Consider the following 15,934-nt stretch of genomic DNA (forward strand, 5'->3'; position numbering starts at 1 on the left):
ATAATCCCTTCAGGACCAGTGGTGAGAGTGGCGATACCAGGAGGGTGGGGTAGAGAGGGGGTACAGATTATAAGGATCTACATATAACCTCCTCCCTGGGGGACAGACAACAGAAAAGTAGGTGAAGGGAGACAAAATAATAATTTCTAAATTATCAAGGGTTCATGAGGGAGGGGGAAAATTGAGCTGCTGCCAAGGGCTTATGTGGAGAGCAGATGTTTTGAGAATGATGAGGGCTATGAATGTACAATTGTGCTTTACACAATTGATGTATGTATGGATTGTGATAAGAGTTGTATGAGCCTCCAATAAAATGATTAAGAAAAAGGACAAATATATGAAAATACAATATATCACACTTATAATAAATATAAGGCAAAGGGGTCTTTGATCTGTGTAAAACAAATGGCTGTTAATAATTTTTGAAATAAAGAGCAATTTTGGGTTATAAAAAAATAAAAAAGAAGCCTGAGGAAATGGCATGGCGGTCACATCTGATACCCTCAAACTACGTATACAAGGTAGAAGGAAAATCTAACTCCTCACCAATCCAAGGACAGTTGTCAGACATGCCTCCAAAATTCTTTACCCAAGGTGTTCTATTCAGCTGAGTTTCCTAATTTCTTGTAGTGGCTACACAGAATTCACAATTTTGGGGGTTGAATAGGGAAATTATTAGCTTACCACAAGTCAGCGTTAGAAAACATTAAGGATACAGTCTTGGTTCCATAGCAGCACCTTGTCTCAGGCAGCAGCTATGTTTTTGGTCCCCAGCCTCTTAACTACATGGTCCCTTGGCTTCTGCCTTGGGAAATTCACCTGCTGCTCTGCCTCACAGTCTCTGGTCTCAGTGCTGCAGCTCCTCTGCTCTGGGGCCTCTGCTACTCAGGTAGGGGTGACCTTGGACATGCTCCCATAGTTCCAGGAATTCTCTCCCTCTGCTGACAAGGCTGCCTACACACAGTGGAGTGACAAAACTGACCAGTCTTTCTCTGTATTTCGTAACCCTGTGTACATGGTCCCACCCAGTCCTTTGGTGGGAATTACAGACACAAAGGATAAATGGATACATTTAACCTGAAAAGCAAATACAGTGGCAAGCAGAGTAGTAACTGTGACAACCACTGTACTGTGTAGGTGGAGTTACATTTACAGTGTTTGCTCAGTTTGAGAAAAAGTAAAATTATTTTCTATTTTATAGCACTAATAATAATTTTTAAAATCTAATATTTATAAAGCCCTTAATTTACACTGCACACTAAGAAACAAATGTGTTTGTTGGGGGACGGAGTTGCCAAGCTCTTGTGCCTTGAAGGAAGGGGAAACTCTCAGGAGGAACACCCACCCACCCCTACCCTCATCCTAATTTGGACCAGAAATGGACTCTTGGCCCTGGACAGCACATGCATAGTTAGCCAGTGACTAATTAGCTCTTTCCCCTAGAAATTGAGTTGACAGAGTTAGTATTTAAATAATCACTTGACGTAGTCACTATGTAGCTGGTCTTATGAATGGTCAAGAAACAGAAAAAGGTTCTGCTAAGAGAAGCATGCGCAGGGATTAGACATAGTGGATTGGTGGTGGTGGTGGGGTGGGGGGCGGTTAGGAAATGAACACTCAGGTGGCCTATGTCCCAGCTGGCTTTCTGTGTGCAGCTCCAGTCCCATGAGTTTTGCTTGTTTCCTTGAAGTGTTCCTGCTTCCTTTCCACAAATCTATTTTATCTGAGCTCATGTGGCTGGGTCTGTGTTCTTTGCAACCTGCCTGGAATTTAATTCAGTCTTATATTAGGGACCTTAAATAAAATAAGGTGGAAGAGTTCATGGTAAGTGTGTCCAGGTTGTCTGAGTTAGGCCTGATCTTCTGTACAACCTGGTACTGCTGCAGAGTTTATTCCATTTCCACAGCCTTGCATTTCTTGTTTTCTAGATGTTTACTTTCCTTAATTTTACCTATGAACTTTTCTAATCCTTTGCAATTTTTTTTGTTATTTCAGTTTCTTTGAGGTTGACCAATTATATCTGTTAATCTTTCACTTCTTATTCTGAAAACTTTTTTCCTATATATTCACACGATTGAGTATGTCTAAGGGAAGAACATCTGGGCTTGGGGCCTCTAACTTCCCTGTTGCCATGTGGCAGAGATTAGACACGCCTACCCCCTTTGTCCTGCTTTACCTACTCTGACACCAACCTTTCCTCCCAGGGTACTCTTCTACCATGCTGGGGTTGAGAATTCATTGCAGTGGCCACAAAGAATCAATATTCTTGATTAAAGACCCTATAAGACAAACTGGAATTATAATTTTAGATTTTCGAGGCTGTAAATCTTCATGGGAGCAGATAGCCTCATCTTTTCCCACGCAGAGACATTAGTGGTTTCAAACTGTTGCATTGGCCAGTTAGCAACCCAATGCCTAACCAACCTACCACACCACCAAGGCTCCTTGAGTGAATGTGGGCATTGTTAATAATGTGTACGATTCCAGTAAGACATTTTAATCATTGATATATGTTAGAGACACTTTTCCAATTGTGGACTTTCTCCTTGTTATTGTTAGTGATGGGATTTTATGTTCATTGATTGTTTTTTTACTGTTCAGTTTTTTTGCTTCCAATAGCAATGGGTATTCCACTGCTTGTTCATCCATTCCTCTGGATATACATACTTTGAGTTGTTTCCAATGCAGTTGCTGTGAACATTTGTCTACCAATTTGCATCTTTCTTAGGTAAATTGGTCTATTTCACTTCTAGAACATTCCAGTTGCTTTATATCAGGCATCCTCAAACTACAGCCCACCGAGGACATTTATCCAGCCCACTGGGTGTTTTTGCCCTGTTTTGTTTTTTTACTTCAAAATAAGATGTGCAGTGTGCATAGGAATTTGTTCATAGTTTTTTTTTAAACTGTAGTCTGACCCTTCATAGGGTCTGAGGGACAGTGAACTGGCCCCGTTTAAAAAGTTTGAGGATCCCTGCTTTACATCCTCACCAACCTGTTGTTGGATAGACTTTTTATTAACAGAGTGGTGGACAGCTATTCTAGTGGTATCTCTGTAGAGAAGTCTCATTGTTGATTTACTTTGCACTTTCCAAAAGGCTTTGGGGCATCTTTATGCCATTTGTATATACCTTTTTTGGTGAAGTGTGTATTCACTTATTTTGTCCCCCTTTAAAATAAATTGTTCTATCTTTACAGAGGGGCTTCTAAAAGTTTGTGGGAAAATTCCATTATCTTTCAGTTACCCTTTTCTACAAGTTTTTTGAAGTCCTCTCATATACCAGGGGTTACTAAAAAAACAACACCCCAAACAAATAAAAAGACGGATTTTCCCCCCCAAAGCTATGCATCTACTTTTTAAAAAAATAATTACAAAACAACCTTATCTTCGAAGTACTCTCCATTACACTTAATACATTTGTCAAATCTGAGATTCTATTCTTGGAGACATTTTTCAAACTCATCTGTTTGGAGGGCTGACTACCTCGCTCATTTTTTTCTTCACCTAAGTTGTCCAATCGCTGAACACGAAGTCACACTGAGTGAGGTCAGGTGAGTAAGGTGTGTGGGGCAAGGAAGCATGCTGTTTTTTTTTTTTGCCAAAAACTGGTATACTGAGATGGCTGCGTGAGCAGGTGCATTGTAGCGGTGGCAAAACTAGTCTCCTGTCTGCCACAGATGTGGTCTTTTTTGTCATACACTGTTAGCCTATCTTTTCATGACCTCTAAACAGAAAGCATGATTAATAGCCTCACTTGGTATAATGAACTCCAAATGCACTATCCCCCTCACATAAAAAAACAAACAAATGAGTATCCTTTTGATCAGTGATTTCATTTGATCAGCTTTTTTGAGCGAGATGACAGTGGCCTTTTCCATTGGCTTGATGTTTGGTTTCAGGGTTGTGAAAATAGCACCATGTCTTGTTACTCATAATGATGGCCTTGGGGGAAAAAAGTCTGGGCCTCTTTGGAGCTGTTCTTTCAAAGCATGACATGTTTCTGCCCCATGCTGCTTTTGCTGGTCAGTCAGAATTTGAGGCACAAATTTCGCAGTACTCTCTAGTTTCCAATCTTCCATTAAAATTCACTGAACTGAGCTCCAAGATAGGCCAGATAAGTTCCCCATCTCGTCAATGATATGTCGTCAATCTTCATGCACAAGTGCCTGAATTTTGTCTACATTTTCTTCAAGGAAGTTCAGGGGCATCCAGAAAAAATGTTTGTCATCAATTGATATTTCCCCTTTTTTAAAACTAGAAAACCAGCTCATACACTTGAGTTTTTCCCATAGTGCTATATTTATAAGCTGTGTTGTACATCATAACAGTTTCTGCGACATTTTCCCTAGCAGGAAACAAAATTTCACAGCCACACACTGTTCTTTTAAATTGGCTATCAAAATAAGTGAGGTTCAAGCGAAAGTGCTTTCATGAAAAAATTCACTGTGACCAAAGAGAACCTTCTCAGGCTATGCCAGTGGGTACACCCCTAGCGGGAAAAATTCGTACTCTGAAAGCTCTGCCCAATGAAGCCCCCCCCCCCCTTTTTTTTTTAAGTACCCCATCATATATCTTCATGTACACACAGGAGCTCTGGTGGATTGTACATTGGGCTCATAACCATAAGGTCTATAGTTTGAAACCATGGGCTGCTCCAAAGAGTTAAAATCTTAGAAATTCACAGGGACAGTTTTACCCTGAGCTATAGAGTCATTATGAGTCAGAATTGACTCCGCGGCAGTGAAGTGTTTTTGAACACATACACACACCAACAGTAACAAAACTAGTTGCTGTTGAGTCGATTCTGACTTGTGATGTCCCTGTATATGTCCGTTGAACTGTTCGAGGGTTTCAGTGTCCCGGTTTCTGGAAGTAATCACCATGTCTTTCTGCTGATGCATCTCTGGGCAGACTTGAGCCCCAGCCGTTTGTTTTGCAGCCGAGTAAGCAAACCATACACCATCACTGAGGGATTTCTTTGTCATATATGTGTTTTGGGTAAGTCTGTTTTCCTAATTGGTGGCTTTTTGAAGAGTAAAAAATTGGTAATTCTGTTGTAGTCAGCCATACTTTTTCTTTATAGGCCTTTTTGTATTTTGTGCTTCTTGTGTCCTGTTTGAGTTCTGCATCATTTCATTTTGTTTCTCTTCTGATTCTTTAAAAATGTTAAATACCTCAATTTCTCATTTTTGTAACTATGGGGCAAAAAGAAGGCAACTTTACAACAGAAGCTGTTCTTTGCCTAGCATTTGTGCTTGTTGTTGCCCTTTCATAGAGCGAAGATTGTTTATGATTCTGGTACTTTGTGTTTGTCCTTGGTTTTTAAACTAGTAAAGAACCATGAACTTGAATCTAATTTGTTCTTCTGTATTATTGAAAGGGAGCTATGGTTCCAAAAAATGACACTTTATTCACTGCGGATGGTTTGTTTACAGTTATGTCAAGACCACAGAAATCTAGGTCCTTCCAAATTCTGTCTCATTGCTGCTTTCCTTCCCTATGAGGTGCTGTTCTTTGTGCTGCTGCTGTGAAGATATTTCTGTCTGCTACAACATAGTACAATAAGCTTAGTTCTTCTCTTTCTCCAGTTCTTACTGTAATTTATATATATATATATCCTTGTTTAAAGCAGTAGTATTAAAAGTTATATAGATCATCTTTTTGAAAGCATAATTTCCCCTTAAATTTCAATGAAAATGTTTTGAATTTAACAGATTTTTTTTTTTTTAATTCTTTCCTAAGGTCTGTAAACAGATTTGGCTAGGATTATTTGATGATAGATCTTCAGCAATTCCAGACTTCAGGGATCCACAAAAAGTGAAAGAGTTTCTGCAAGAAAAGTATGAAAAGAAAAGATGGTGAGTGAATAGTTTATATTTAGAATAAAGCCTCCCCACATCACATTAACTGTGAGTTAGTTTAAAATGACGCATGGTTGGACAGGTGGAAGGAAGGAAGGATGGCACTGATAGATGCCTATTATTTTATTTTTATTTAGTTGAGCTTCCAGAACCTCTTTCTTCCACTTTATGTGAACACGTCTACGAGGGACTTCAAAACTGTATGTGGAAAATTCCAATATCTTTTAATTCTGTTTGAGCACAAACTTTTGAAGCCTCCTCGTATGCCTAGAAGCAGTCTTTTCATTATAATAATTAGCAGGACACGTACCCTTTTTGACAAGTTAATTCAAAAACCAAACTCAGTGCCATCAATTTGAATCTAACTCATAGTGGCCTTATAGACAGAGTAGAACTGCCCCTGTGGATTTCTGAGACTAACTCTTTACAGGAATATAAAACCTCACTTTCTCCTTGGAGCACCTGGGGGTTTTGAACTGTTGACTTAGTGGTTAGCAGCAAAATGCGCTACTACTTTGCCATTTGTTCATTTGGCAAGTATTTATTAAGTAGGTTCTATATATCAGCCATTGATGCAGTGATGGAGCACTGATAGCTCAGTAATTTAAGCACTAGGTTGCCAAGCCTGGGGGTCAGTGAAAAGGGGAGGCTGTCTGCTCCCATAGAGATTTACAGTTGCAGAAATTCAACTGATAGGTAGTTATACTCTACCTTATAGGGTTGTTGAGTTGAACTGAGTGTGTTTGGTTTTGAGCATGGCGTAGTGAGTTAGCCACTCCCATGCACCTTGCAGTTTTTACGCAAGAGTGATCAGTTCACTGTAGTGAAAAGATTGGGGCTTAGACCTGCTAGGCCTCTGAAAGCAGGTCAGGAACTCCACAGGAGAGTGTTCAACCTCTCAGGGCACTTCATGCCAGCTCTGGGAACTGGAACTGCACTGCACATCTCTAATGGGAATGATTGAGCAGCCATTGATTCCTTCTTGTACTTAAAGACAAGGAGGAAGTCACAAAGAGAGAGTATGAGTGGCCAGATTGTCATCCAGAGAATGTTATATTCAGGACCCTGTGCTTGTTCTGAGAGAACACTTGCTTTGGTTCATTTGTGAGAGATTTAGTCAATGAAACAGTAACTCCAATTTGTATACTTTGCTGAATTTTGTATTCTTATTATCCCCTAGGTAGGACTACTTTTTCCAAAGTAGCATTAAACCCAAAGCAAATAACTCTGTCCAGTAGATTTTGACATAGGCAATCCCCCAGAAAGCTTTCAGTAGCCAGATAACCATACTTTGTTCTGACATGTCTGGATTGATTGAGTCAACCGCAGCCAAGTGAGCTGACCCTTTGCGCACTTGCTGTTGTTAGGTGCCATGGAGTGTGTTCCACCTCCTGCTGGGACAGTGCAGCGTGAACTGCCCCCACAGAGCTTTCAAATCTGTGACCTTCAGCAAGTCTTCTCAACCTTTGGGTGGGTTTACACCACCAGCCTTTGGTCCTGTACTAATGACCCCGCTTAGTGACCAAGCAAGGTTAGGTATGTTCTGACTAACGACCCCGCTTAGTGACCAAGCAAGGTTAGGTGTGTTCTGACAAGTAAGTAACATTAGGTATGAAGATGGATGAAAGCACCGGGGTGGCATTTTCGCTCGGGAAAGAAGGCAGAATTGGCATGTGTAGTGGTAGCAAGAATATGATGGTGTAAGTGATTCTATTCAAATGAAGAGTAGAGTTATTCTTTTATCACTATAGTTCTCAATTTCCTAGAACACTTAGCTTGTAATTATGACCTTTCTTGTATAGCCTTAAGGTACTCTGGTTTTTCAGCAGTCTTATATTTACCAACTCAAGTCATTTCAGTAAAAAGACTTATCTGGGGTTTTTGATAATTTAGCATTTGCTAGAAAGGGCAGAGTGTGAATATGAGTTGATAGAGCTAAAACTCTTAGCTCCCCATCCACCTAACATTGTGATATTCTCACTGCTGTGGGGTCAGGTCTTACTTTGAGGAACCCTGTAGGACCAGTAGAACTGACCCAGGGCTTCCAAAGCTGTGAGTACTGCCACACTTGGCTGCTGCTGTTTCTCCCACACAGGAGCTGGTGGGTCCAGACAGCTGACTTTCAGCAGCTGAGCGCTTAGCAATTTTACATAGTGCAGTTCAACCAGAACCCAAATAACTGAAAACCTCTGCTAATGACAACTTATGGGGTCTCTTGGTAGAGTGGGAGGGTTGTTTGTTTTGCTTGTCTGGTTTCCTTCACCCAGATAAGGAGCCTTGGTGGTGTAGTGGTTACTTGTTGGTCAGAATTGTATCCCTACTGTCCCTCTCCCTCCCTGCACTTCATTCATCCCACAAACCACATGTTTCCATGATTGGGATCTTCTGAATCGTTCTGTGTTCAGATTTAGATGAGCTATGTTGTGCTTTCCTATACCATCCATCCCTTTTAAGTAGTTCTCTCCGGACTGACGTTTGGTTCATTACCCCATATGTTTGAATTTCTAAATGAGTGCTATAATAGAGATCAGTGTTTGTGTGTGTGTCAGGAAATGGTGTTCGCCGGAGAAGCACATTGTGGTCGGTAGGGAGTTAGTAAGAACTAGAGAAACCTCTAAGGAGGTGATTGACAACTAGTAGTGGTTTGTAGCTTCACCGTGCCCACGAAAATGAAGGTGAGACGGAGCCGGCCAGGGCTTCCTGTTAAGCTGAAGGTAGCCGTGAACTGGAGCCAGGCCAGTGGCAGCTAACAGTGACCGTAACAGCGATCCTTCAGGATAAGTTCTAGACGTGACCTTTGGCATTGTTAGGCAGAACAGAGTGATTTATATAATTCAGTAGATTGTTGTGAGCAGTATGTACAAGAGTTTTATGACAAATGGAATAAATAAAAAAAAAGCTTTGCACGAGCTCTGAAGCCTATAAGCACACACATCTTGAGCTGTTCTGTGCTGTCGTGTGGATCCCGGCTCAGAGCTACCTCATGCATAGCAGAACATGGTCACAGTTGTTAGGTTTGAGCTCATTCTTGTAGCATCCGTGTTCATTGTTTAGTCTGTACTCGGATCAAGAGTGAATATTTTATTTTTAGTGTTCCATTTTCTTAGGTTACAAGTGTTTTTCTTGTTTGATTAGCCATGTGTACGTCTCTTGTAAATACTACTCCATTTTAAAATTGGGTTGTTGATGGTATATTTATAATAGGTTATTAACGGTAGTGGACGAAGTGCATTCTCTACATTCTCATCTATCTTCACATGTAATTTGTGATCATCAGATATTTCGGTTTTAAAAATGAAGTACAATGATAACTATTCATCATGATGACTGAACTGTATGCCCCCAGTCATTAAAACATTCATTTCCAATCCTGTGTTTTCACTTAAGAAAAATTGTATGTAAATAATTGAAACAAGTTTTTGGCTAGCCATTATTACTCTTAATCTTTGAATGCTTCAAGTAAGCTATTGTCGTAGGCCCTCATAATTCTAAGCAAGAGAATTTTCTAATAAGATTAATACCAAAACAGTCTTGTACAAAGTTAGATCAAGCTTGTCGTCTGTGAGTTTGGGATTCCTTATCATTTGATGTTTGCATGTTTTAGGTATGTTCCGCCAGAACAAGCCAAAGTGGTGGCATCCGTTCATGCGTCTATTTCAGGGTCCTCTGCCAGTAGCACAAGCAGCACGCCTGAGGTCAAACCACTGAAATCTCTGCTCGGAGACTCAGCAGCAGCACTGCACTTCACCAAGGGCACTCCAAGCCAGGTGAGTGTCCCAGGCCATTTGGAGGGCCTTCTACCAGGAGACATGGGCTCTCCCGGTACAGGAATGCCTGAAAACAGTACCATAATCAATTGCATGTGTCCTAATGGTTTATAGTACATGAAAAGAGTGCTGGTTAAGTGGTTAGAACATGTATCCTCTTTGTTCTTTGAGCTACTTAAGAGTGTCAGAGTCTCCCACAGCTCCATAAAGACTTAGGGGAATGCTGCTGTCGCTGCCTGTTTCACAGCAGACATTCAGTAAATAGGAATCTGGTGGCCGCCAGAGTCAGAGCAGCATAGCCTCTGTGATGTAGCGTCACCAGGAAAGCCATGGATTTTTCCTCGAGCTGACCCTGGAGCAGGTGGTGTACCCTTGAGGCACAGGTGATGTTTCCAGGGAACACGGAGTAGATGGAAGGTGGTTACTGAGCTGCACCAAGTCTCTCTCTGAGTTGCATTGCATCTCTCTGCACAAGAGATTCTAAATTGTGGTAGTGTTTGGATGAAGTCCGGCCTTTTAAGCAGCACTTATAGAGCATCTCTACAAGTCACCGTTTTCACAAAAGACTCAAACGGCAGAAAGAGATTTACGTACGAGAAGACACATCCCGCGGGAGTCTGATTGTAGTCATCGTGGCTGTAGTTATCTGGTGGTATGAGTTTACACAGCCATTAGAATTGCATTTGTTTGCTTTGAACAGTGTAATTTAAACTGAGAGATGTAAGGTCTTGCCACGAGACAGCAGAGTGCTCAAATCTGTAAAGATAGATGGTGTCATCTTTAAAATGCGCGTTTAGATAGGGAATTGGAAATAGTTTCATGTCTAACGTTGGTGGACAGACTGGAAACTCCTTATAGCTGATGTGTGGTTTACAGTCCCCTGTGGTAGGTCGCTCTCAGGGCCAGCAGCCGGAGAAGAAGCAGTTTGACCTTTTGAGTGATCTTGGCTCAGACATCTTCGCTGCCCCAACTCCTCAGTCGACAGCGACGGCCAATTTTGCTAACTTTGCACATTTCAACAGTCATGCAGGTAAGTGGGGTTTTATTTGTTTATTTTATCAGCTTTTACCAGAGTAGCATCAAAAACTTTAATACCTCATATTGTGTGTTCTTGTTAAGTGTTTAGAAATCTTCGTGTTTGATTACATTTCAGTATCAGTAAACATAGTCTGTTGAGAACATTTGTTGACCCATATTCGCAGAAAGAATTATAATCTCCTCGGAACCCCACAGGGGCAGGGGCAGTTTTGCTCTGCTCTACAGGGTCACTGTGAGTGTGCATTGACTGGAGACCCGTGAATTTGGTGTTTTGGGAACTACCGATGTCTAGTATGGAGTCACGTATTCTCACTTGCTAATCTTAGCTAATGACAGGACCTCCTTCCAGGGAGAGAAATGGAGACTTTACATGAAATAGACATATTTTCCCCTTGCATTATGAAAAATTGAGTTTCAAAAGTGATTGGACTAGAACCTTCCTGGGCGCTCACTCATGATTAGTTTTGTGTGTCCTTAAGTATACCCAATAGCTCTTCGGCTGTTGGGTATAATTCATTTTGGATGAATTTCAGACATTAGTTCTTCCCTGTTTTATTTTTATCTGTCAAACTGAAGGACTTCCTTTTTTAACCACAACTACAACAACGTTATCGTTCCCTATTCATATTTCATTAATCCACTTATCTCAAATAATACATATATATCATTGTTCTCAGATGCCAGCAAGTTGGTTCTGACATATAGACTTACCTCGTGTCCAACAGAATGAAAAGCTACCTGGTCCTCTTCCAGCCCACCTCATTGAGGGTCTTCCTCTTCCACCGACCCTCTATTTTACTAAGCACAGTGTCCTATTCCAGGGACAAGCCCCTCATGATAACATGTCTAAAGTATGGGAGATGAAGCCTCTCATTATCCTTACTTCTTCATGAGAATTCTGGCTGTACTTTTTGAGTGATTTGTTTTTCTGGCAGTCCAAGGTGTAGTTAGTATTCTTTGCCGGTACCATTATCCACAGGCATCAGCTCTTCCCTGATTTTCTGTGTTCATTATCCAGCTGTTGCATGAAATTGAAAGTACAGTAGATTGGGTCAGGTGCATCTTAGTTCTAAAAAGGTCACTTTGGCTTTTTAGCACTTTCAATCTTTACAGGAGATTTGCCTAATGCAACACATGGTTTGATAGCACTCACACACCCCTTTTCTACAGTGGACATTGATTGTGGATCCGAATAAAACGAAATTCTTGACAACTTAAATCTTGTATCCACTAATCACGTTATTTATTGATTTAGTTGTGAGGATTTTTATTTTTCTAGGTGTTGAACTGTAATCCATACTGCAGACTGAAGGCTTTGATCATATCAATAAGTACTTTGAGTCTTCTTCTCTTTCAGTAACCAAGGTTGTGTTAGCTGCATATTACAGGCTGTTGCTAGCCACCCTCCAGTCCTGATGCTCTGTTCTTCACACAGTGCAGTTTCTCTGGTTATTTGCTCTACACAGAAACGGTTAGGATATGGTAAACATACGCAACCATGACACAGACTTTTCCTGATTCTAAACCACAGATAATCCCTTGGTGTGATCCAGAGACTGTCTCTAGATCTATATACAGGTTCTGCATGAGTACAATTAAGTTTTCTGGAATTCTCATTCTTCTCAGTATCCATAATTCACTATGCTCTATGTGGCTGAATGACTACATAATCATTCAGACACTGGTATTCCCTGCATTCTACCAAGATCCATCTGATATCAGCAACAATGTCCCTCATACCACATCATTTCTGGAAGTTCTTTGTTGATAAACTCATGCAACCATTTTCTAATTACCTTCCACAGGTGATATTGATGATATTATTGCTCAATAATTTCCAGATTCTCCTCCTCAATCTTTTTTTTTTTTTTTTAGTGGGCACTAATGTGATCTCTTGCCATTGGTTGGCCAGGTCGCTGCTCCGAAATATTTTGGCACAGGCAAGGGAGCACTGTGCCCATTTTTGGAAACATCTCAGTTGGTATTCCATTAGTTCCGAAGCCTTGTTTTTTACCAGTGCTTTAAGTTCTTCCTTCATTACCATAAGTGCTTGATGTTATGCTACCCCTAAAATGGTTGAATGTTGACCATCTCCTTTTGGTACAGTGACTCGGTTTATTGAATTTTGCCCAGAAAACCAACCAAATCAAACCCACAATCTTCAAGTTGATTCTGATTCATAGGCCCTAGATAGGTTTTCTGAAAACTGTAAATCTTTACAGAAGCAGACAACCTCATCTTTCTCCCAAGGAGTAGCTGCTGGGTTTGAACCTTGCAGATAGCAGGCCCCCTCCCCACCATTTCACCAGGGTTTTGGGTTTCTTTGCCCATGACGAATCAATTCTAACTCATAGCGACCCTGTGTACATTAGAACGAAATTCCTCTTTGTCCTGCGCCATCCTCACAATTGTCCTTAGGTTTGAGCCCCAGTCATTGTGTCAACCCCTCTCATCAAGGGTCTTTTTCATTCCCCGATACTTTACCAAGCGTGATCTGTCTTGGAAGAAGTGCAGCCAGAATGCTCCTGAGAAGCAAAGATGGGGAGACTTTGTCTTGTGTACTGTGGGCATATTGTCAGGAGAGACAAGTCCTTGAAGAAGGCATAACATGCTCAAAACAGAGGGACATCAAAAAAGGAGGAAGACCTTTAACAAGATGCTTTTTACCTATACGATCTTCCATTAGGCCAAATGGAGGCTGGTGCTTTTTTGATTGTTAGAGCTTGTGACATGCTTACATTTTATTTTATTACCTGGTCTTAAACTCCCTTTTGAAATCTTTTAGCTCTTTTCCCTCATAATTTCTTTCTTTTGCTTTAGCTACTCAACATCTAAGAGCAAGTTGCCAGAGTCTCTTCTGACATCCGTTTTGTCCACATTTCCTGTCACCTCTGTCAGTTGAATGAGGTTTCTCTTTCCTTATGCTGGGATGTCCTTGATGTCATCCCACAACTCATTTGCTCTTCAGTCATTAGTGTTTAGTGCATCACATCTGTTTTGAGATGCTCTCTAATTCAGGTTGGATGCACTCAAAGTGGTACTGTGGCTCTCATGAACTTGTTTTCATTTTCCTCAGCTTCAACTTAAAATTGAAAATGAGCAGTTGATGATCTGTTCCACAGTCAGCACCCTCTGGCCTTATTTTGACTACTGTTGTGCAACTTCTCCATGATCTTGTTCCACAGATAGAGTGGATTTGATTCCTGTGTTATTCTATAGTCACTATTTATGTTGTTAAAATAAGCTATTTGCAATGAAAAAGTTGTTGGCTTGCCAGTCTCTCTGTTTGGTCTTATTTCTGTCACCAAGAACCTGTTTTCCAAAGACCAATCCTTGGTTCTCACCAGCTTTCACATTCCAACCTGTTAATTATAAGTGTCTCTCAGTCGAACGATCGGTTTCAGACTACAGGCAGTTGTATGGATTGGTCAGAATGGTTGTGGTTGTCCATTCAATCGGTGTCATAGTTCAGTCAGAAAGTCTCTTCCCAGAGCCTTCACAGGCACTCCGAATCTTCATTTTCCCACGTGTATGTGAAGTTCACACAGTTCAAGCCCTCGGAGCTTGAGTTCTCACCCCGAAGTTGCATGTATTTTTATAAATGATAACGTGAAAATCATATCCTGAACACGTTGATGTGGCAGTGGAACCTTTACTAGCAAATGAGACTATTCAGAGCTGCCGTTCTGGTTAGCATTGTTAGAAAGGGCATATGTCTTTTTGTTGCACAGAGATGAGTGCCTTAGAAGTTAGAACCATGCCACTTTGGTGTCAACATTCTGCCTGCGATGGTATGTGTGGATATGTGTGCATAGGCCAGGGTTCTCGTGTACAGAAATATAGCTTACTTACTGTACTTAATAAGTTTCCAACTGTACCAACATCATATCACAAACCTGTGAATTGTACACTGAAAGGGAATTTTGTCCCACTCTGTATACTACCTTGCTATCCAGGTAAAACAAAGGAGAGTTATATGAGGGGGTGTAGAAGGAACCCTTGGGCTTCTTATAAACAGATGCTCCAGTATGCTCTTGCCACATAGGAATATGAGCTCAGTATTTAAAATGTATATAGACTAATGTTTCTTTTTTAAGAGAAGCAGACACTTGTTGGTTTTATCTGTTTTAATGTGAAAATACCATATATACTTGTGTATCAGCCGAGTTTTTCAGCACATTTTTAATGCAGTTTTTGTGGTAAAATTAAGTGCCTTGGCTGATATTTGGGTCGGCTTATATTTGAGTATATATGGTAACCTCTTTTTTAAATGTTAGGAATTGATGAAAAAATTAAAATTCTGTGTAGGTGACACAAAATTTGCCCTCTGAAATTGCTGAGGCCTGCCAGCTCATATGCTCTAGACTCTCTCTTTGCTTTGTCTTTCATAAATTCTCTTTTCTCCTGGGAGAGGAGAGCGCTCTCAGCAAGCAGGAACTTGGCGACTTGTAAATTCAATTGAGTGAACCCACAGACACTTTACGAACTGAGATGATTTGAGAAATACTTTCCTGTTTGACCATCTTCTGGTCGGTGTGGATTTCTCTACACAGAGATTGATTGAAGGTTCAGATAGCAGTTTTTTACATAATAGAGTGTGGGAAGCATAACTTTGGAATTTATATGCCAAATACAGATTCTACAGCCTTTATAAAACTTATAAGCCACTTACAACTATTCTCTGAAGATAGTGACTAGACTCATTACCTACAAATGAAAACTCATATAAAAGTATTAGCAAGCCCTGCTTTGCTGTAATGAATGGGTAATGGGTTAGTGTGTTTGGTGCTTGGAATATGATTATATGAGCATGAATACAGAAGTGGATTGTGTTAAACTGTTATTTTCCCTGATGTTGGGTTGTGGTAGTGTGCCTCCAAATCCATTGTGATGCATTGTGCCCCTATAGGACAGTGTAGAGCTTCTGCATAGGGTTTTTCCAAGACGATTTTTTTTTTTTTGGTAACCAAGACGAATTTCTATGGAAGCAGACAACCATATCTTTCTTCCTTGAAGTAGATTTAGACCTCTGGTCTTTCAGTTAGCAGCTGATTGCTTAACCTCTGCACCAAGCCCCTGCTATTTATTATTATAAATGTGCAATGCAGACTTCTCCCCCATGATGTTACAGATACAAGTTATGGGTAGACTCTTATTCAAATGTATTCTAGGTTATGAAGAATAAACCAGTTCAGGGACCTAATACTTTTTTCTACAAGGGGATAAAAGTATTTGGAGTACCAAACATTTGGAATGTAATCCACTTT

General features: G+C 40.6%; 1 protein-coding gene across 6 annotated transcripts in view; it reads left to right on the forward strand.

Moving 5' to 3' along the window:
• Nucleotides 1-15,934, forward strand: part of AGFG1 (ArfGAP with FG repeats 1) — an 82,242-nt gene that overhangs the window by 42,165 nt on the left and 24,143 nt on the right. For all 6 annotated transcript variants that reach the window (XM_030886700.2, XM_045294735.1, XM_004701659.4 and 3 more), the window contains exons 3-5: nucleotides 5,744-5,859; nucleotides 9,467-9,629; nucleotides 10,506-10,659. In XM_030886700.2, the coding sequence (XP_030742560.2) occupies nucleotides 5,744-5,859; nucleotides 9,467-9,629; nucleotides 10,506-10,659 (433 nt within the window). The remainder of the gene's footprint in view (nucleotides 1-5,743; nucleotides 5,860-9,466; nucleotides 9,630-10,505; nucleotides 10,660-15,934) is intronic.

The sequence above is a fragment of the Echinops telfairi genome, unplaced genomic scaffold, assembly GCF_000313985.2.
Source record: "Echinops telfairi isolate 266 unplaced genomic scaffold, ASM31398v2 ScPeMD7_3;HRSCAF=10, whole genome shotgun sequence".
In the NCBI taxonomy this organism is placed as follows: Eukaryota; Metazoa; Chordata; class Mammalia; order Afrosoricida; family Tenrecidae; genus Echinops; species Echinops telfairi.